This window comes from Dermacentor variabilis, chromosome 6 (genome assembly GCF_050947875.1).
Source record: "Dermacentor variabilis isolate Ectoservices chromosome 6, ASM5094787v1, whole genome shotgun sequence".
NCBI lineage: Eukaryota > Metazoa > Arthropoda > Arachnida > Ixodida > Ixodidae > Dermacentor > Dermacentor variabilis.
The window spans coordinates 70,694,524-70,711,862 of NC_134573.1; the positions used below are offsets into that span (position 1 = coordinate 70,694,524).

The 17,339-nt window shown below is 46.1% G+C and overlaps 2 protein-coding genes and 1 non-coding gene across 4 annotated transcripts in view; all 3 read left to right on the forward strand.

Annotated features, from left to right (window-relative positions):
- Positions 1-17,339, forward strand: part of LOC142586169 (ornithine decarboxylase-like) — a 37,415-nt gene that overhangs the window by 12,632 nt on the left and 7,444 nt on the right. The window contains exons 6-8 of the mRNA XM_075697422.1: positions 6,349-6,400; positions 13,770-13,913; positions 15,175-15,278. Coding sequence (XP_075553537.1) covers positions 6,349-6,400; positions 13,770-13,913; positions 15,175-15,278 — 300 coding nt within the window. The remainder of the gene's footprint in view (positions 1-6,348; positions 6,401-13,769; positions 13,914-15,174; positions 15,279-17,339) is intronic.
- On the forward strand, positions 926-6,691 carry LOC142584205 (uncharacterized). Of its 2 annotated transcripts, none has more exons than XM_075694363.1 (5): positions 926-1,134; positions 2,124-2,216; positions 2,258-2,326; positions 3,933-3,976; positions 6,349-6,691. In XM_075694363.1, exons 1-3 carry the CDS (start codon positions 957-959, stop codon positions 2,296-2,298), a joined length of 312 nt encoding a protein of 103 aa, XP_075550478.1. In that variant the 5' UTR covers positions 926-956; the 3' UTR covers positions 2,299-2,326; positions 3,933-3,976; positions 6,349-6,691. The 2 variants fall into 2 exon arrangements, with proteins under 2 accessions (XP_075550478.1, XP_075550480.1); XM_075694365.1 differs by having other exon boundaries at positions 2,276-2,326.
- TRNAH-GUG (transfer RNA histidin (anticodon GUG)) lies at positions 8,726-8,800 on the forward strand. The gene has a single exon. It is a non-coding gene; the product is annotated as a tRNA-His (tRNA).

Below are 17,339 nucleotides of genomic sequence, written 5' to 3' on the forward strand. Positions count from 1 at the left end.
GGAGACGACTAATGCTGCTGCAGTAATGCCCCAGCTACGAGCTTTTCCCATGGTACCTCTGTGCCGCCGCTGTCCTTAAAGTTACAGCCATCGATATATCAATCATTTAGCCATCTGAATCATTCAGTGCACAATGTGACGAGGAGCAGTGGACGAAGGAATACGTAATTACCCACAAATAACTTTATTCGCGCAGCAATACCACTTACACAGGTGTATAAACATGTTGGTATGGAAACGGCAGGGCGAAAGTAAGAGGAGGCAGGGATATTAATCTTAAAGACATGTTTCGCTATCCTATAGGCTGAGGGAGGGAAAAGGGGGATTTAAAATGTGAGAGAGGGAAAAAAGAGGCGGTGAATACTTGCACGCGCACGGACAGCGCCATGCCGTCACAGGCATCGAACAGTAGTCCTCAAAAAGTAAAAACAAAAAAAGCTACCTGTATTGCCTTGCGGACCGACGAGCGATGGCCATGGTGTGACGTCTACAGCGCACGATCGTCCAGTAATTCCGAGTCCCGACGTGTTGGAAAGTAATTTCCTCTGTAGGCCGAATCCGGGAAAATCACCGAACGAGTCGGCGATGTTGTCCTTGCTGGCAGCGGATATCTCATTTAGCACCGTAAGCCACTGCAATGCGTGTTGAATAAGCGTTCATGAAGGACACTCCTAAAGATGTATCCAGACGACGGACCACATCGCTGTTTTGGCCCGCGGACCAGGCGTCACGTGGGGTCTAGCTCCCGGTCTACGAGGTCCGCGCATAGGCGGCGGTCCGTCCCTCGCAAGAAATTGCTAGCCATCTTTTTTCTGGCGGCGGCCCACGGACTTTTTAGCGCATTCGCACACACAAAGCTTGGCAATCAACCGCACTGGCCTTTTCGGCAGTCGAATCACCACCACCATCAATCTACGGGCGAAACGACTCAGCAGAAAGGGGTCGTGTGTATCACCATGTCAACGTGGTCGCACGACGCAACGTTCTACTTTTTAGCCTTAGCGGAACAGTTCCGGACGTTGTGGGACAGCAGGCGGGACGATCACTACCGATGCCCGAAAAAGGAATGGTTGCGGCAAAATATTTGCAAGCGAATGTCGCAGAGGCATCCAGTGCATGAGCCATACAACGTGGGTACGTAAACAATCTGTTTAGAGAACTTTGCACGTATTTAGTCTGTTTATAGCATGCCTACCCCCGTATTCAGAAATGCCTCTTAACTTGAAGCCCATGCTTGACTTGATATAAATGACGCCTTAAATGCGCACGCACCCAAGACGCTCATTGCGTTTCGTTTGTGCGTTCACGACAGGCGTCACTGAATCAAGTCGAGCGTGGGCCTCAAGTTAAGATGCATTTTTGAACACGAGGTTTAGTGTCCACTTTGTTCAGGGAATGAAAACGTATTACGCGTTTCATCTTGTGTCATTAGAGATTTGCGCTTTTGTAAAGCTAAGATCGAAACCGGCGTTGCATCGTTCACGTGAAAGATCTTTGCTTAACAAAACACGTTGCGGGGCCAGTTACTACTGCATAGTGCTCGAAAATGTTACCGGCGCTAGCATGACGGACGAAACGAAAACGCAGCACCCGTTTTGTCAGATGTGTTTTGGTTCTGTCTGTTATATTAGTTCTGGTAAATGTGGAAAACTATGACTTCATCATGTTTTGCACCCTTTGCAAAACTAGGCAAGTCAGCTCCTCTGCACAATGAAAGCCCCTTCACCGTGGTGGCTAAACCAGCTTGGGGTCAGAAATTGGGCCCTGCGCTAGAGATGTCTATTGTGAGAATAATACCGCGCCAATTTCCTGCACGCCTCCTCGTCGTACTGCTGTCCCGATTATGGGATTAAGAATGGTTCTGTCAAGCCCAGCCTCCATTCACAGCCTCCAATCACCCTGCCCGCGTTGAAATGGCGAAGGAATGCTAATAGCCGGGTGTGTGTACGACTCGAGGCTTGAAATGGAAGTTTCCTGCGCTGCACCGAGCTTCTGCCCCTACGACGGGCCGCCATCTTAAAAAGAGGTTTTTGCTATGCAAGAAAGCTTACTTACGGAGTTTGCTAAAAAAAAAATCTGAGAACATCCACGTGGCGTGTGGTATAGTTTCATTTTGATTACAGAAATGCTGAAAACGGCTTTCGCCAACAAGCGGTGGTCGTACCGCAAATATAAAAAGAAAGGGGAGAAGCGCAAAAGCGGACAAGCCCAGGAAGGTAGGTACACCACCAAATGGAAATTCTTTATTTGCATAAAGTTCTTGAACGCCGTGCAGCGCCCGACGCACCGTCACGCTAAGGCAGCGCTTGTGGGAGACGAGGACACGGTAAGTTTCGCTTATTTATCTCTTTACTTGCACGTGTTGCAGTGAGGGAGGGGTGACACAGAGCCATGTACAAAAATAAGTACAGCATCAACAATCGAAATACAAGCAATAATGCATAATTCAAAACAGGCACGTACGCAGGATTATTTTTCGGGGGGGGGGGGCAACCCAATGTAACTTCTATGCAAATGAGGGGGGGGGGGTGCTTTACTAGTACAAATGTGAATAACGTCCACCATTCGCCATAAAAACGCGTATGCGATACATCTCTCCTTTACTTGGCAAACAAGGAACTACGTCAAATGGACTTGCGCAGGAAGAACACTGCCAAGGACAAGTAAAGAAGCCAAAGAGTAAGATAAAGAATACTTTAGTAGAATACAACTTTAAAAAATACAGCAGTTGGCAACCAAGGCGCACAAACCGCGCGGGGTTGTGTTACTTCGTCAGGCAATCATAGGAGGAAACAAAATCGTCGTCATACGGCCTTTTCAAGATGGCGTCGTACTTGATACCTCCGGGGCGTCTGCTGTCCTTGAAGTCTTTTCATCGGCGGAAGCGATCAGGTGTGCAACATACATGGGCAAAGAGCATGGAGTCTGAGCATTTCACTCTTCAAAAGTCTGCGGTACAGTTAATTTCACTACTGAGCCCGTGTTACTCATGAAACTTCACTGCAAACAAAAGTGAAACTTGACAATAAATAGTTTCAGCAAAGCAAGCATGTTATTTCAGTTCAGTAAAGAATTAGGGTTTGGCCATTCCACTATAATATGCGAGGCAAAAGGTACAAAATTACGCGCTAATAATTTTATTTTTGTGGTTACCGCCTTATTTGGGTAACAGAAAAGGTTTGAAGTGCGAATTATTTGCAGCCTCCCCTAGGAAGAGTGGCTGGCGGTTATGAGGGCGTGGGTGGGGCTTCACTGCAGACATAATTTGTATCCGACTATAGTAGCGTCTTTTTTAATTAGCTCTGGAAGAATTATAGAGAAATATATATATTTGTGGAAGCGTCACAGTTCTTTTGGAATCCTCATTTATGCTCTACCAAGTGCCGCAAACGACTCGTATTGTTATTTGGGAAGTTGCATAAGGATGCGTGGCTGCCAGTCCAGTACAACCTCGTAGACGTACTGCGCCCAGCGCGGAAGCTTAGAAAGACGCTTACATAAGCACAGCAGAGGAGTGGCTACGTCAGGCGGCTCGACTGACAACTGTAGAAGCGTCATTCAAAAGACACGAAATTGTTCCCCACTTCCGGCGGCATTCTTTCTACTTCCTCTTTAAATAAAAAGATGTTGGTCTATAAGTATTTTCATAAAGAACGGTTAAATTTGTTAACTTTCGCTGTTTCTTCCTGTTTGGCTGTCGCCTCGGTTGCCGACAATGCATTCCTTAGTAGAAAGCCTAATTTCTCAACGCCTTGAGTCTCTTATTTCTAGTTGGAAATTTTGCACGAAAAGGGCTCTACAATTAGGCAAAAACCGAACGAGGTAACGGATGACATTCATGTTGCTTATGGATTTAACTGTTATTGCAGGGTTTGATGATGGACGCTGTTTCGCATTTACTTATTTATTTATTTATTTTATTTATATTGCAGGCGAACTTACTGGCCCATGCAGGAGGAGCAATGCAGTTGACAAGGTAATGATAATGCAACAAAGATAATTATGAAGTATGTACATATATATATATATATATATATATATATATATATATATATATATATATATATATATATATATATATATATATATATATATATATATATATATATATATACAGTGCATGAAAAGGATGCAGCCCATAGCCACGTTACAAAAACCAAAATGCTAGCCTTAGCACAGTAACTACAACAAAAAGAATCGCACATTTGAATTTATATGTGGATAGAAACGCTGTGCCAAACAACAAACGGGGACTAAACATAGCAAAATACAGGAAATTTCACATAAAAAAAGAGAAAAATAGTGAGAAATACTGCTTATGGTTGTGTTATGTTATGTGACAAATAGTTTTCCAACGCATTAGTGAAGTTCTCCGATTGAAGTACATCAACAGGGAGAGAATTCCATTCGTTTATAGTACGCGGACAAAACTATTCATGTGAGATTTTGTTTTAGCACATAATGGCGTAAGGGAAAAGTTGCGTCTATGTCTTGGTTTTCGTGGATTAAGAGGCTTTACATAATGATGCATTTGAAGCCCGATTTTTCCATTTATGATGCTATGTAAAAACTGGAGACGACTAACTTTACGCCTGTGTTCTAGTGAACTGATTTTATTCCTAAGCATTAGTAAGGACTGGGAATCCTATCTTTTATGTTTTCCAATGATAAATCTAACGGCCTTCCTTTGTACTCGTTCCAAATTCATGACGTCGTTTTTGGTATGAGGATAGCATACAACCGCTGCGAATTCAAGTTTCGATCGCACGATGTGTTATATGCTAAAATTTTGGTGTCTACCGGTGCCTTTCTAAGTTTCCTTTTCAAACATCATAATTTGCGCAAAGCTGCTGAACATATAAGGGAAATATGGTCTGACCAAGAGAATCTGTTAGTGAATGTGACGCCTAAGTATTTATATTTTTCAACATCAGATATATTTGTGTCGTTTAGAACAAAAGAAAATATACTAGGTTTCGTTTTTCATGTTACTCGCAGCAAGACTGTTTTATGTACATTTAATGCCATTCCCCAAACTTTACACCAATCGGAAATTGCAATAACTGACTTCTGCAAGCATTCGTGATCGTTTCGTGAAGCTATCTTTTAAATATGACACAGTCATCCGCAAATAAATTAACATGCACATCATCGGGGATTTCGTCTATTATATCAATAATATAGGTCAAAATAAAAGGGGTCCTAATACGCTGCCTTACGTACGGTACGCCCGAAGTTACCTGACGGACACCTGAGGAACATTTATTAATTTCTACGGACTGCTGCCTGTGTCGGAGATAGGCTTGGATCCATGATATACTACTTGATGGAAGAACAATGCACTGGAGCTTGTAGATTAATTTTCCGTGGGGTACATTATCGAACGCTTTACTAAAATCTAAAAAGAGCATGTCAACTTGTCCGGACGAGTCAAGTACTTCAGAGATTTCATGAACAACTGACACAAGCTGAGTTGAAGTCGATGATCCCTTTCTGAACCCGTGCTGTAGTGGATATAGGAAATTGTGATCTGTCAAATACTGACGAATAAAACCTGCGACAATGTGTTCTAATAATTTGCTGCATGTGCTTGTAATAGAAACAGGACAATAATTGGACACTGTGAGGTGATCGCCCGTTTTATGAATTGGGACGAGTCTTGCCTTACTCCAGTCTGGTGGTATCTCTGCTAAATGTTATGATAATTTAATTTTCTTCTTTGATTTTTTTTATTTTCACCTTATCTAACCCATATCGCGGGTATATGGTTCCGAGAATCTGTCAGCCTCACGGCGAGCCGTTACTCGAGGAAATAATGAAGCAAAAGGAAAAGTGAAACGCAATTGGCGTTTTCTCTGGCCGCAACTCGTTCCACGTGCATACAGACCAGCTGACCACGAACCGAATCCCTTTCTTGGTCCCTGGATCAGTCTAAACGAAGAAGGTCGCACTAACGAAGCAACAGCGAAGCGCGTGACCGTCGAAAAGATGGTGACAACTGAATGCATCTCGAATTAATCGCGTGGGCACCGAATCGATGAGGAAACTGGCCTTCACACCCCAGAAGATGGCGATAACTACCGCCATATAAAAGGAGTGAAAGAGGCAGCAAAATCTTGACCGCCGAATAGCTGTCAAGTTTCAACAATGATTTGGCGGCGCTTTAAGATTGTGTGCGAGAAGTGGTGGCGTGAACGGGGAGGGGGGGGGGGGGGCGCCCCTCCTTGGGTACGTGCCTGATTCAAAACTAAAGACCGAGCAGCACCCCTTCTTTTTCTACCGAATGAGGGGCTTTGCTTTGTTTTTCAATCCAGCAGGTAACCTTTACGCTCTTTGCTTATATTACAGCCTCAAGACTCAACTTCAAGCACACCCGAGGCTGATGAAGCACTGTTGACTGGTGAGCAAAGCAGCATAGATAACCTTACGCCGGACAACAGTGGCGGGATGTATCGCCCACCAGCTGCAAAACGACTTCGGCCCTGTCGAACAACTGTTGCAGAGAGGCAAGCTGCTCTGGAGACATTGGCTCAAGCTGTACAGAGGACAGTTGTGCCTGATGAGCCAGCGTTGCAGTTTGCAAATTAAGCTTGCAGCCTGATGAGAAAAATCGGCCCTTCGATGCAGATCAAGTGCCAAAAAGAAATTTCAGGGATACTTGAACGCCGCCCAGAAATGAGTGAATAAAAGAAGACAGCTGTGTGAATGTTTTCGTTTTTTCACACCGCTCTGTCCGTTATGTGGCCGTTCAGATAGGCGGAGTCTTGCTGCCATGGCATAGCACCTCTGTCCTTAAAATATGCGCGCATATTTTCCCACATTGCAGCGCCAAACGTATTGGGGCTTCCACGTGGAGCCTTAAGCAAGTAAAAAAATGTGCTGTCGCCAGACTGCTCTACTGGCAGTTCAAGGGTAACTTGCATGTCGTCGCTCAGAAAATTATGCAGAGCACATGCTGCAAGCTACAGGTACCACCTACAGGTACTACCCTCTTGGGCCTTGATTCAATGACGGTGTGTATGCACCGCAAACGGTTCGCCATTATCCCGAACGCGTTCTCACACACTCTCCGAGATCTGGACATCCTGCACAGTGAAATATAAGCAAATAATTAAAGATGGTCATGCTAGTCACTCGCCAACACAATGCAGCATTCACACACATTGCCTATGATATCTCAAGATTAAACATTTTACACATGTGCAAGAAATTATATCATTATCAGCATCAAAAAGGAACTCGCAGTAACCTTGCCAAACGCATGTTGACTTCATTACATGTTTAACGAAAAAATATGTGCTGCATATATTCCCATCACAGCTGTTTGAAATACGCAGTACTGCCAGCAGTAAGCTAGACACTTTGGACAGTTTTGAAATTATATAAGGTGAAAAGGTTTCACAATATCATCTTATACTGTAAAGGTGGCGAATTATTAGGAGCTAGGTTGCAATATAGTCTATGGCACAAGGTTATACTACAAAAAAAATAATGACAACATATACCTTTGGCATCGCACCTGTAATTGAAGATTCTTTGGCCATACGCGAGATTGCTGCCTGCATACGGTTTCATAAGGTTCTTTCCGATAGAGAACGCGTCATCTCCGACGAATGCGGCAGTAGTAAATATCGTGCAGTAGCCACCTTTAATACTTCGGGCAATTTTGCCTGGTTAGTTTTCAAGGCACGTTGCAATGGCAGTGCTTGCCAGACTCCAGCATCTCCGTCGGATCCGCGTGCTCCTACGTCAAGGTAGATGAACCGGTATGCAGAATCGACGACAGCAAACATGACGATGCTGTAGGCCTTCTTGTAATTATAATATATCAACCCTGAGCGTCTATGGCACCTATACAGTTAGGAAATTATCACCTTTCTCTAAATCCACTGATGATTTCTTCCCAGTCTTCATTTATTTTCAAACAATCCTTCTTCAATTCTTCATATAATGCATAAAGGAAAAATCAGACATCCACCCGTTCGCAGCAATTGCTACAAAGGAAACTCATACGGGTTCCTCGAAAGAAAAGCCTCATAGTTGAAGAAAAATTCGTCCTGGTGCGGAACTCGAACCCGGGACCACTGCCTTTCCGGGGCAGCCGTTCTACCATCTGAGCTAACCAGGCGGCTAGCAGATGGCAGGGCGAAGTCGAATTTGTCAACAACACGAAGCAAAGGCAAGAGTTTGACGTAGTAGTTATGCGCAAACCCGCAAGATGGAGAGAAGTAATGAATAAAGGGAAAATCAGACATCCACCTGTTCGTAGCAATTGCTACAAAGGAAACCCATACGGGTTCCTCGAAAGAAAAGCCTCATAGTTCAAGGAAAATTCGTCCTGGTCTGTGACTCGAACCTGGCACTGCTGCCTTTCGGGGGCAGCCGCTCTACCATCTGAGCTAACCAGGCGGCTAGTAGATGGCAGGGCGAAGTCGAACTTGTCGACAACACGAAGCAAAGGTAAGAGTTATACGTAGTAGTACTGCGGAAACACGCAAGGTGGAGGGAAGCGATGAATAAAGGGAAAATCAGACATCCACCCGTTCGTAGCGCTTGCTACAAAGGAAACCCATACGTGTTCCTCGAAAGAGGGACCCGTATGGGTCCCTTCCCTTTATTCATTACTTCTCTCCACCTTCCGGGTTTCCGCAGAACTACTACGTCAAACTCTTGCCTTTGCTTCGTGTTGTCGACAAATTCGACTTCGCCCTGCCATCTGCTAGCCGCCTGGTTAGCTCAGATGGTAGAGCGGCTGCCCCGTGAAGGCAGTGGTCCCGGGTTCGAGTCCCGGACCAGGGCGAATCTTTCTTCAACTACGAGGCTTTTCTTTCGAGGAACCCGTATGGGTTTCCTTTGTAGCAATTGCTACGAACGGGTGGATGTCTGATTTTCCCTTCATTCATTACTTCTCTCCAATTTGCGGGTTTCCGCAGAACTACTACTTCACATAATGCAGTGCATGTTTCCGGTATGATGTCGTTTACAGTAGAATGGCCCGTCGGAATCGCCTACTCAGTGAGTAGTGGCTTTTTCCTGGAAAACAAAAAGACATTATCAAAGAATGCACACGAGATCTACACTTAAAGCTCCTTTAAATAAAGTGCCCTACTTCTCACTACTTCAATCCACCTATCAGTTGTCAGTGTAGTATACCTAGACATACGAAGGAAAAAGGTTTGTCCTTTGTGTTACAAGAACTGCATGCAGCTGATGCTGATCTTTAGTGAGAAAATACATACGAGAGATCTTAGCTGCAGCCCTAGCTAGAAGAAGCACACAGGCAAGAGTTTCGCGCATATCAATGTGCAAGGACGTTTATAGCAGCATACAATTAAGAGCAGTAAACTTGTCATATGCTGCAACAGAACTGCTTGTTGGCCTAGTTGGTGCTTGCTAAAAGCCATGTTCTTGCTGCAAGTTAAAATACACACAAAAGGAAGACACGTAGAAGACAACACGGGCGGCACCTCCAACTGATTTAGTTTGGGCGGTGACCCAGGAATATACATACACATGCACGCATGCACAGGCTGCTCACGAACCTACGTTATGCAGCTGTCGAACAATCTCGTTTCCTATTTGTGGAGCAAGACAGCAGTATCGCTAATGCAACTTGAACCTGTCTTTTTTATATAACAAGCTTCCTTTACCTTCCGTGCTGTTTGATTTTTGTTTCCACCAAGAATCTTAATCTCATAAAAACGTGGTTTGCATGGTTTGCGGGGTTGCTGTCTTCTATGTGTCTTCCTTTTGTGTTCATATTAACTTGCGGCAAAAAAACATGTATTTTGTTATATGGTGTTTGAAGCCGGCGTGCGTGTAGATGTTCTAACTGCTAGCGTGGATTCTAATTAAGGATCAATACAAGCAACCTTATTCACCGGAGGCAAGGTAGCGCAGGGTGATCTGTAGCTTCGTCGTCGGCGAAACAGGCTGGCGCATCGCAGTTTCCTGTCGCGAAATCCTCGGTCCGACGTACGCCAGCAGCAGTGAAAACTTCTCCGGGGTAACGCGAAGAAGTCGCCGGTACTCGCCTGGGTCAGACAAAACGAGTTCCTTATACAACTGATTTTGAATGCCTAACGCTTTGCGGTACACCCATTCCTTCTGCCAACATGGGGGAATGCAAATCTTCTTCGTCAATACATATAGCAAGAGCGACCTCAGCAAAAAAAGCTCTTCCAATCGGCGTCCATTTGGAACATAGAGTTTCTCACCATATTACCTAGAGGTAAATCTGGCGCTGCTGCGCTGTGGTATGCATGGGAATGCCGGTATATTGTGACTTCTGATTCACATCGTTCTCGGAGAGCCAGGCAAGGCCCGTTCCGTCTGTCACAATAATCCACATTCTACCTAAAACAACACGTAAAAAGCTGTTTTAGCTTTATTATTACACAAAAACATCTTTTGTTTAACTACGACAACTTGTTATTGCATGTATAATTATATTATACGTAAAAAGTATCAGCGAACCGCTAAAGTTGGAGGACAGACGACAAGATTCGGGCTCACTTTGGAACAGGTTGTCGTCTTTTCCTGCTTTTCTTCGCTTGGTCATGCATTGTAGGTGAGTAAAGATGTAATATGCATGAATAGAAACATTCTATGAAGATTTTACTTTAAGTACGCGTTATTTAAGTAGCCAAATCCACGTTTTAGACGAAGCCTCTTACAACACCAGCCAACACAAGCCTGGCAAACACATATACCGTCATTCCCATGACGGCACGGCGCCCCTTAGGAAAATCCCATAGATGGTGGCGCCAGATTACCTCTAGGTGTTATAGGGAGAAACTATGATTTGGAATAACCGTAAACGCAGAAGAGCGCTGCTGCAAGAGGACCACAGAGCATTGGCGTCGGAGTAAATCACGTGGCCCGCCTCGTCGTCTGCTCTTTCGGTCCGTCGTGTGGATGCTGCCACCGGCCACGCCCGGCCGGGCCACGCGCGGTCAACCCCACGTGATCGGTCCGCGGCCCGGTTCGTGGTCCGTCGCCTGGATACACCTTAGCAGAGCTGACGCGGAAGAGACGTCTCACATCGGTGCAGTCTGGGTAGGGCGCATTGGCGTAGACAGGGTAGGAGTTGGGAGGGTCGAACCCACGCCGCGAAATTTTCTAACGATCACCTGGGAGCCATTCCCCCGTTTCCCAAGAAACAAAGGTTCAGGAGGTGGACTTCGAAAGAGCGGCATGGATGAAAGGGAAAGCTTGAATGTGAAAGCAAAGCGAGAGCTAGTGGCGCTGCCCCCTAGCGAGAGCTAGGGGGCAGCGTTGTCATGGGAGCAATCCCCTCTCCAATGCACCGAACATTTCGGTTCCACTCATGGCGCGCCTCTAGCTCATTCCGCTGAGGGCAGCTCAGCGCTAAAAATTCCACACAGATAAAGGTGAGCCGAGCGCGTGCATAAAACTTGGAAGAATGTTGCTCCCGACCAGGCCTTCGTGTAGGCGAAGAGCTTCTCATTTCTGATACTTGACCGTAAATGAAATTCGTAAATGAATTTTTTTAATGTCACCATTTTTAAAAATAGCATACGGATGATAGCGTAATTTGATGCGAAGTGGCTGCCCGCCTTAGCAATGAAAACGTTTTGTGAAGAGTTAAGCGAAGTGTTGCAACAGTAACGCAGAAACGCGCATCCTCGATTGTAAAGCCGTCTTGTACGGGGAGTTCTACGAGTTTGTCTTTGCGTGGGGTACAACCTCCAGATTTATAGGAAAACCTCTTCGGAAATTTATTTGCGGCTATGGCACTGAAAGGGGGTCTCAGTTGCAGCGAGGGGGGTATTTTGTGCAGTCTAGTGCGCCCTATTTTGTAAGTAGTGAAATCCGCTAACGACACTGAATCACTCTGCCAGTGAAGGTGTAAGTGTCACTCTGCGAGTGCTTGAAGCATTGAAGGCCAGGGCTTTCCTTCATCTACAGTGAGGAGCACGTGTATTTGCAAGTTGTGACATCAGTCTTTACACTCTGTATCGCGAGTTAAGTGCGCGTTAAAGAACCAGAGGTGGTCAAAATCAATCCCGAGTCCCCCTCCCCCCCTTCCCCTACGGCATGTTTCATAATGATATCACGGTATTGACATGTAATATCCCAGATGAGTAATTTTAGCCCTCGCGCTGATAAGTGCCGATTCGCTCAAACTTTTGCAACTTTATATTATTGTAGGGTATCGCCTTCAGGCGTCGAATTTGATGTCATCACTTTCAGGTGCCCGAATATAGCGTCGATCTGCCAGCTCACGGAATTAGAGAAGTTCGCAACAGTGGATTAAGTTTTAAAGCTTCATTTAATGTAACCCACAAACTGCTGATGATGTGTCGTGTTTTTTGCCATACACGGAACTAAATATCGCGTTTTCTTAACCTGCAGTAACGCTGCTATTTCCTATTACACGATTAGCATATGTAACAATACCCGATGATTTGGTGCCCCAGTGCCACTTTGTTTCCTTTTTTTTTATGTACGTGTCTGTGTGTCAAATGTAATAATGAATATGTACCTCTTTCTAGTGAGGCAGCCATCATGCCAATACAGCAAGCAATCAACTCTCTTAGAAATTTCGCTTGACACAAGCTTGGATTCAAGGCTTTGAATGAGCTCTCCAGACGCGAGCGCGTACATAGACGCATCCTGCAGCCTGTTGCGATCGTCATTTCCCATGCCGCTCTTTTTCTCCCCTTTCCTCTGAGCAGAGTCGCAGGCTAGAGGACTTCCACATCACGACACGGTGCGGAAACGCGCACGCAGCGAAAGCGAAAGATTGTGCGTGGACATGCATGCAGACGCACATGCACAGTCGGTCGCTGCGAACCCGTGCGATCGCTGGATTGAGGCTCCATTCTGTTATGCCCCATTTCATTATACAGACAGCCCGCTTTAAGAACACATTCCACATAGTTTGCTCTCAGCCTTTGCCTACCTTTCACGGAAGGAACCGGTTCGGGACACTCCATCGCGGCGACCGCGCCCGGTGGCGCTCACTACATATTCGGTAAAGAGATAGCATGTGTCAACGATTCTGTGCTTTCAGTTTGCCAAAGATTATTATTTCGACAGTAAAAATTTTCCCTCATTTTGAGAGTACTCACAGAAATGTCCATGAGGGCTGCCGCGTGGTGTTCTTATTGAACACCGTAAGCCAAACTTATGGGGAGCGCGCCGCGTTATCCCTCATAATACGCAACGGAGGCGCTTCCGACAGGTGGCGACTCCATAAGTCCTCGCCCCCAATACTGCTGCGTTTAGGTGCAGCGAGCACGGGTGGGGGCGACCAGGAGCAGATGCTGAAATGACATAAACAAAGGTTACAAAATCAGCACTATACTGCGAGCGATGAATCGGGAAACAGGGAAGCGGCGGTGCATGATTGTGGGAGGTTTGGTTGCCCTAACCGACGGGTGCAATTTCCGGCCATATGAACAACCGCGCATTTTTAGTAGTACAATAAATAGATCAGAGAAGCAAGCAACGTTGCTTCCTCTCTATATATCATTAGATTTCAACAGCTCGGCACTGTTAACGCAAAACCACCACTCTGCGTATTAAGCCGTTTGGCACAGCCGTGCGTAAAGACGGTGAGAACACACCAATGCCTATTATGTCGCATTCCCGATTTCGTAAAGTAATGTTTGGCATTTGAAACGCCGGGCCAGTCCACGCCTGTGCCTTCTGTGACTGCATGGCGCACGCATGCGGGCCTTGTGTCGTCTTGCTTTGTGCGAGAAGTTGCAAATCTGTAATGTCTTGCCTTAAGACCGCAGACATCGTCAACGCGTGCCTGGAGAAACACTTCCCTGAAAGCTACGGTGTAACCGTCATCAGCGAGCCTGGCGGTTTTGTCGTTTCATCAGCCCTATCCATCTACACAAAGATCATCGGCAAGCGGATGAGCGATGGCAGCGACGGTGAGCACATGATGCATTAATAAAAAAAAAGCACCATTACCTTACATTAGAGAACTCCCGCACTTCTTCGCGCTTCTCCTTTTGTGACTTCTCCTTTTGAAATTTTTGTGACGCTTCCCTTTCAGTTTCTGAAACAATACCTCAGAGATTGACGTCACCACCACACATCGAAAAGCGACACAAAAGTAACTGTATTACACAAAAGAAGAGGCCTGAAGTTCTGCCGTATTGCCATAGAGTGGCCTATAATCGAAAGAATGTCGTCACTAGAGACCAAAGCCCAGTAGTGTTTTCTGCTCCTCCGAAACTGTCAACGTTGTGGAGCAGTATTTCTAAAACAAGTAAAACACCAGATTGTGAAAAGAACCACGCGAAGTTTGTAGATTGCAGCGTCGGTGTGGTACATATGATTCCGTTGTCACGTGGCAAAGTGTATGTAGGGCAGTCAGGCCGCTGTGTTAACGAGCGCCTTAGAGAACATGAACGATCCATACCGACAGGCACAGGTTCCCATTTGGCTCAAGATAGTAAAATATGCAAGTGCAAAGCTATGTTTCATGATACTACGATTTTGAAGAGGAGCCGTGATACCGCCGCCCGAGAATTATCGGAAGCTTTTTTCATACAGTCATTGGTGTCACAGTGCATTAGTGTGCCCTCTTTAACGTTGTACAGCGCTGAAAATAGTTTTTTGGATTCTATCGCATGAGTGCGCTCTGGGGATCGGATGTTGGTGGTTCCTGCACATGGTGCTCACTGCGCATGTTGTTTGAGATTCTGCTCTCTAGAAAGGAGTGACGCAATAAAATAATGTCCGTTGAGAGTAGCGCCTTGTCCTGTCGTCTTTCTTCTGCCCGTTGTTTTGCGCTAAACAAACCAAATGTAGTTAGACGTAAACAGCAATAACGTCCTCGCCTTTTATGCGGAGTGTGCAAAACTGAAATAAAGAGAAGAAAAATTACACCTTCCCATTTTCGAAGCGTTAAGAGATGATTGGTACTGCGATCTATCTTATCAACACCCACCTATCGTTCGCGCTTCGCACTTGAACGCGAAAAAAATGAACTGCTTGCAACCGCAAATGACTTATAACGAAAAACGAACTCAAAATTCTAGCCCTGCGATTCATACACACTTCCCTTAGTTGTAATTTAGAACTTGAGTGTATTCGCTATGGCCAATGGGAGCGCTATCAAGATGCGCTGAACACACCATTTGACTATGTTTTGTAAATATTGTGCGGTCTTTATTTTTGTCGCAGCCACCAGTCCAAGTGTGTGCATGTACTACATCAACGAATCCATGTACAAGTCCTTCATCATGTCCTTTTACAATGAAGATGTTATTCATCCGGAGCCACTTAAGGTGAGCTTCAGCTGCAAAACGATGCTGCATGGCATCCGCTTTGATTTGCGCTTGTCTCCTCTAATATAATCCAAATATCAATAGCCACAAGCATCAACCAGTAATACCTTTAAGATTTTATTGCACACAGTGCGCCGCTTGCATTCGCGAACACAAGTATCCATGTCTAAGCTGGTGGGCGCGAACTCCCGTGGAGTGTGACGGTCACGTGATGGGGCATGTGGGTGGCACGACCTTTGCACAAACGCCGAGTAACTTGCTTATAGAAAATGCATTACAGAGCCGCTGCTTTCTTGCTGCTGATGTTTAGGCTGTCTCGATACTCCGCGTTAATATTTGACAGTAGCCCAGACCCTCACGGACAGGGCAACCTTCGGTCGGAATAATGTCTTTCAGGGCCTCTGTTCATGCTGGTTTCAAAGCGAGTAACTTTCACTGACTGTTTTGATTTTTTTCGTGGTCAGTCAGTGTTCGGTGGCCGATAGTCGATGGTCAGACTCGACAAGAAAAGGACCTGCTCTCTCTCTCTCTCACTCGCTCATTTGTTCATTCCCTCTCGATCACGATCGATCTCTCTTCTTCGCTCGTTCGCTCACTTCCTCATTTGTTGAGGCTGCTCGGGACATGAACGGTTTCATACCGAAGCTGTAGACACGAAGACAAGACACCGTTCGGTAATATCTCGTTAAGTAACGTCACTGACACGTTTCAGAAACTTGCACGGTCCGAAATAGTGGCGTAAATGTTTTTCAGACAAGCCTGGCCGTCGAACAGAGGTCCACATTCAGACTCGGTCGCCGGGCTGTTCGGCGACGTCTCGACGGCGGACGTTGTAACTTCGTGCATCGGCATCTTGTTGGTAACTGATGCTTACGCGAGCCAGTTGGTGGGATTCTCCGGCATACTGAAAGTATTGCCCGGCGTCTGAAGCAAGTTCATCGTTTTCGTCGCACGGAAGCATAGCGTCAAGCATGATTTGCACCTTGCGTCCGTAAACAAGACGGAAAGGGGAAAATCGCGTTGCCTGCATTGCCGTATTGTAGGCAAACGTGATGTACAGAAGAATCTCGTCCAAAGTATGGTGCTGCACGTCCGCGTATATTGACAGTATGTCTGCTATGGTTTTGTTGAACCTCTACATCAGTACATTTGTTTGTGGATGGTAGGCTGTTGTTTTTCGACGACTCGTGCAGCTGAGTCTGAAAATATACTGCATCATTTGTGCTGTAAAGGAAGTTACCCTGTACATGATCACATACGACTGGGCGCCGTGCCGCAGGACGATGTGGTATACGAACTTCGCGACTTTAGAAGCCGTGCTGCTGGACAGTTGTTCTGCCTTGATATACAGAGTCACGTAATCCGTTGCAACGATAATCCATTTGTTTCCAGTGGACGACTAAAGAAGGTTCATTGGAGGTCCATTCCCACGAGGATGAACAGTGTCCCAGGTGACAAAATTAGTTGGAGTAGGCCCGCAGGTTTCACGTAGTGGTGTACGCTAGACGAAAGTCGTGGACAGTAGTACTGCTGGAGCATTCGGGCGAGAGTCTGCGAACAGCCCAAGTGCCCTCACACGGGTTCGTCGTGGACGCAAAAAGGATGTTATCACGCACGTCGGGAGGCACAACGAGGAGAAAGGCTTTGTCGCTGCCACGGGCATTTTTCCTGTGCACGATGCCCCTTCTGAGAGAAAAGGCGGATAACTCGCGAGCAATGAGCCGGGGGAGTTGAGATGTTCGGCCTTGCAGGTAGTCGATAAGAGACCGTATTGCTCTGTCTGCTCGTTGTCCTGACACGATGTCAGAATCAGAAATGGCCCAAGCAAACCATCGGCATCCTCAGAGCTCAGAGCAGGGTGTCCCACAGGTGTGCAGGAAAGCGCGGCGGCTTCGGCGTGTTTGCATCCGGGCATGTAAACAATCGTGGTGTCAAACTCCTGCAAGCGCAAACTCTACCGAGCGACACGGCCAGACGGATCTCTGAGATTTGCCAGCCACCACAGCGAGTGGTGATCAGTCACCAATGTGAAGTGACGGCCGTGAGGTAAGGCAGGAATTT

What these genes read in the sequence shown, in the direction of transcription:
- LOC142584205 (XM_075694363.1), top strand. Translation starts at nt 957, where the DNA reads ATGTCAACGTGGTCGCACGACGCAACGTTCTACTTTTTAGCCTTAGCG. An exon ending in GCATGAGCCATACAACGTGG is followed by an intron (nt 1,135 to 2,123) that starts GTACGTAAACAA and finishes TTTTGATTACAG; the next exon opens with AAATGCTGAAAACGGCTTTC. An exon ending in AAGCGGACAAGCCCAGGAAG is followed by an intron (nt 2,217 to 2,257) that starts GTAGGTACACCA and finishes ATTTGCATAAAG; the next exon opens with TTCTTGAACGCCGTGCAGCG.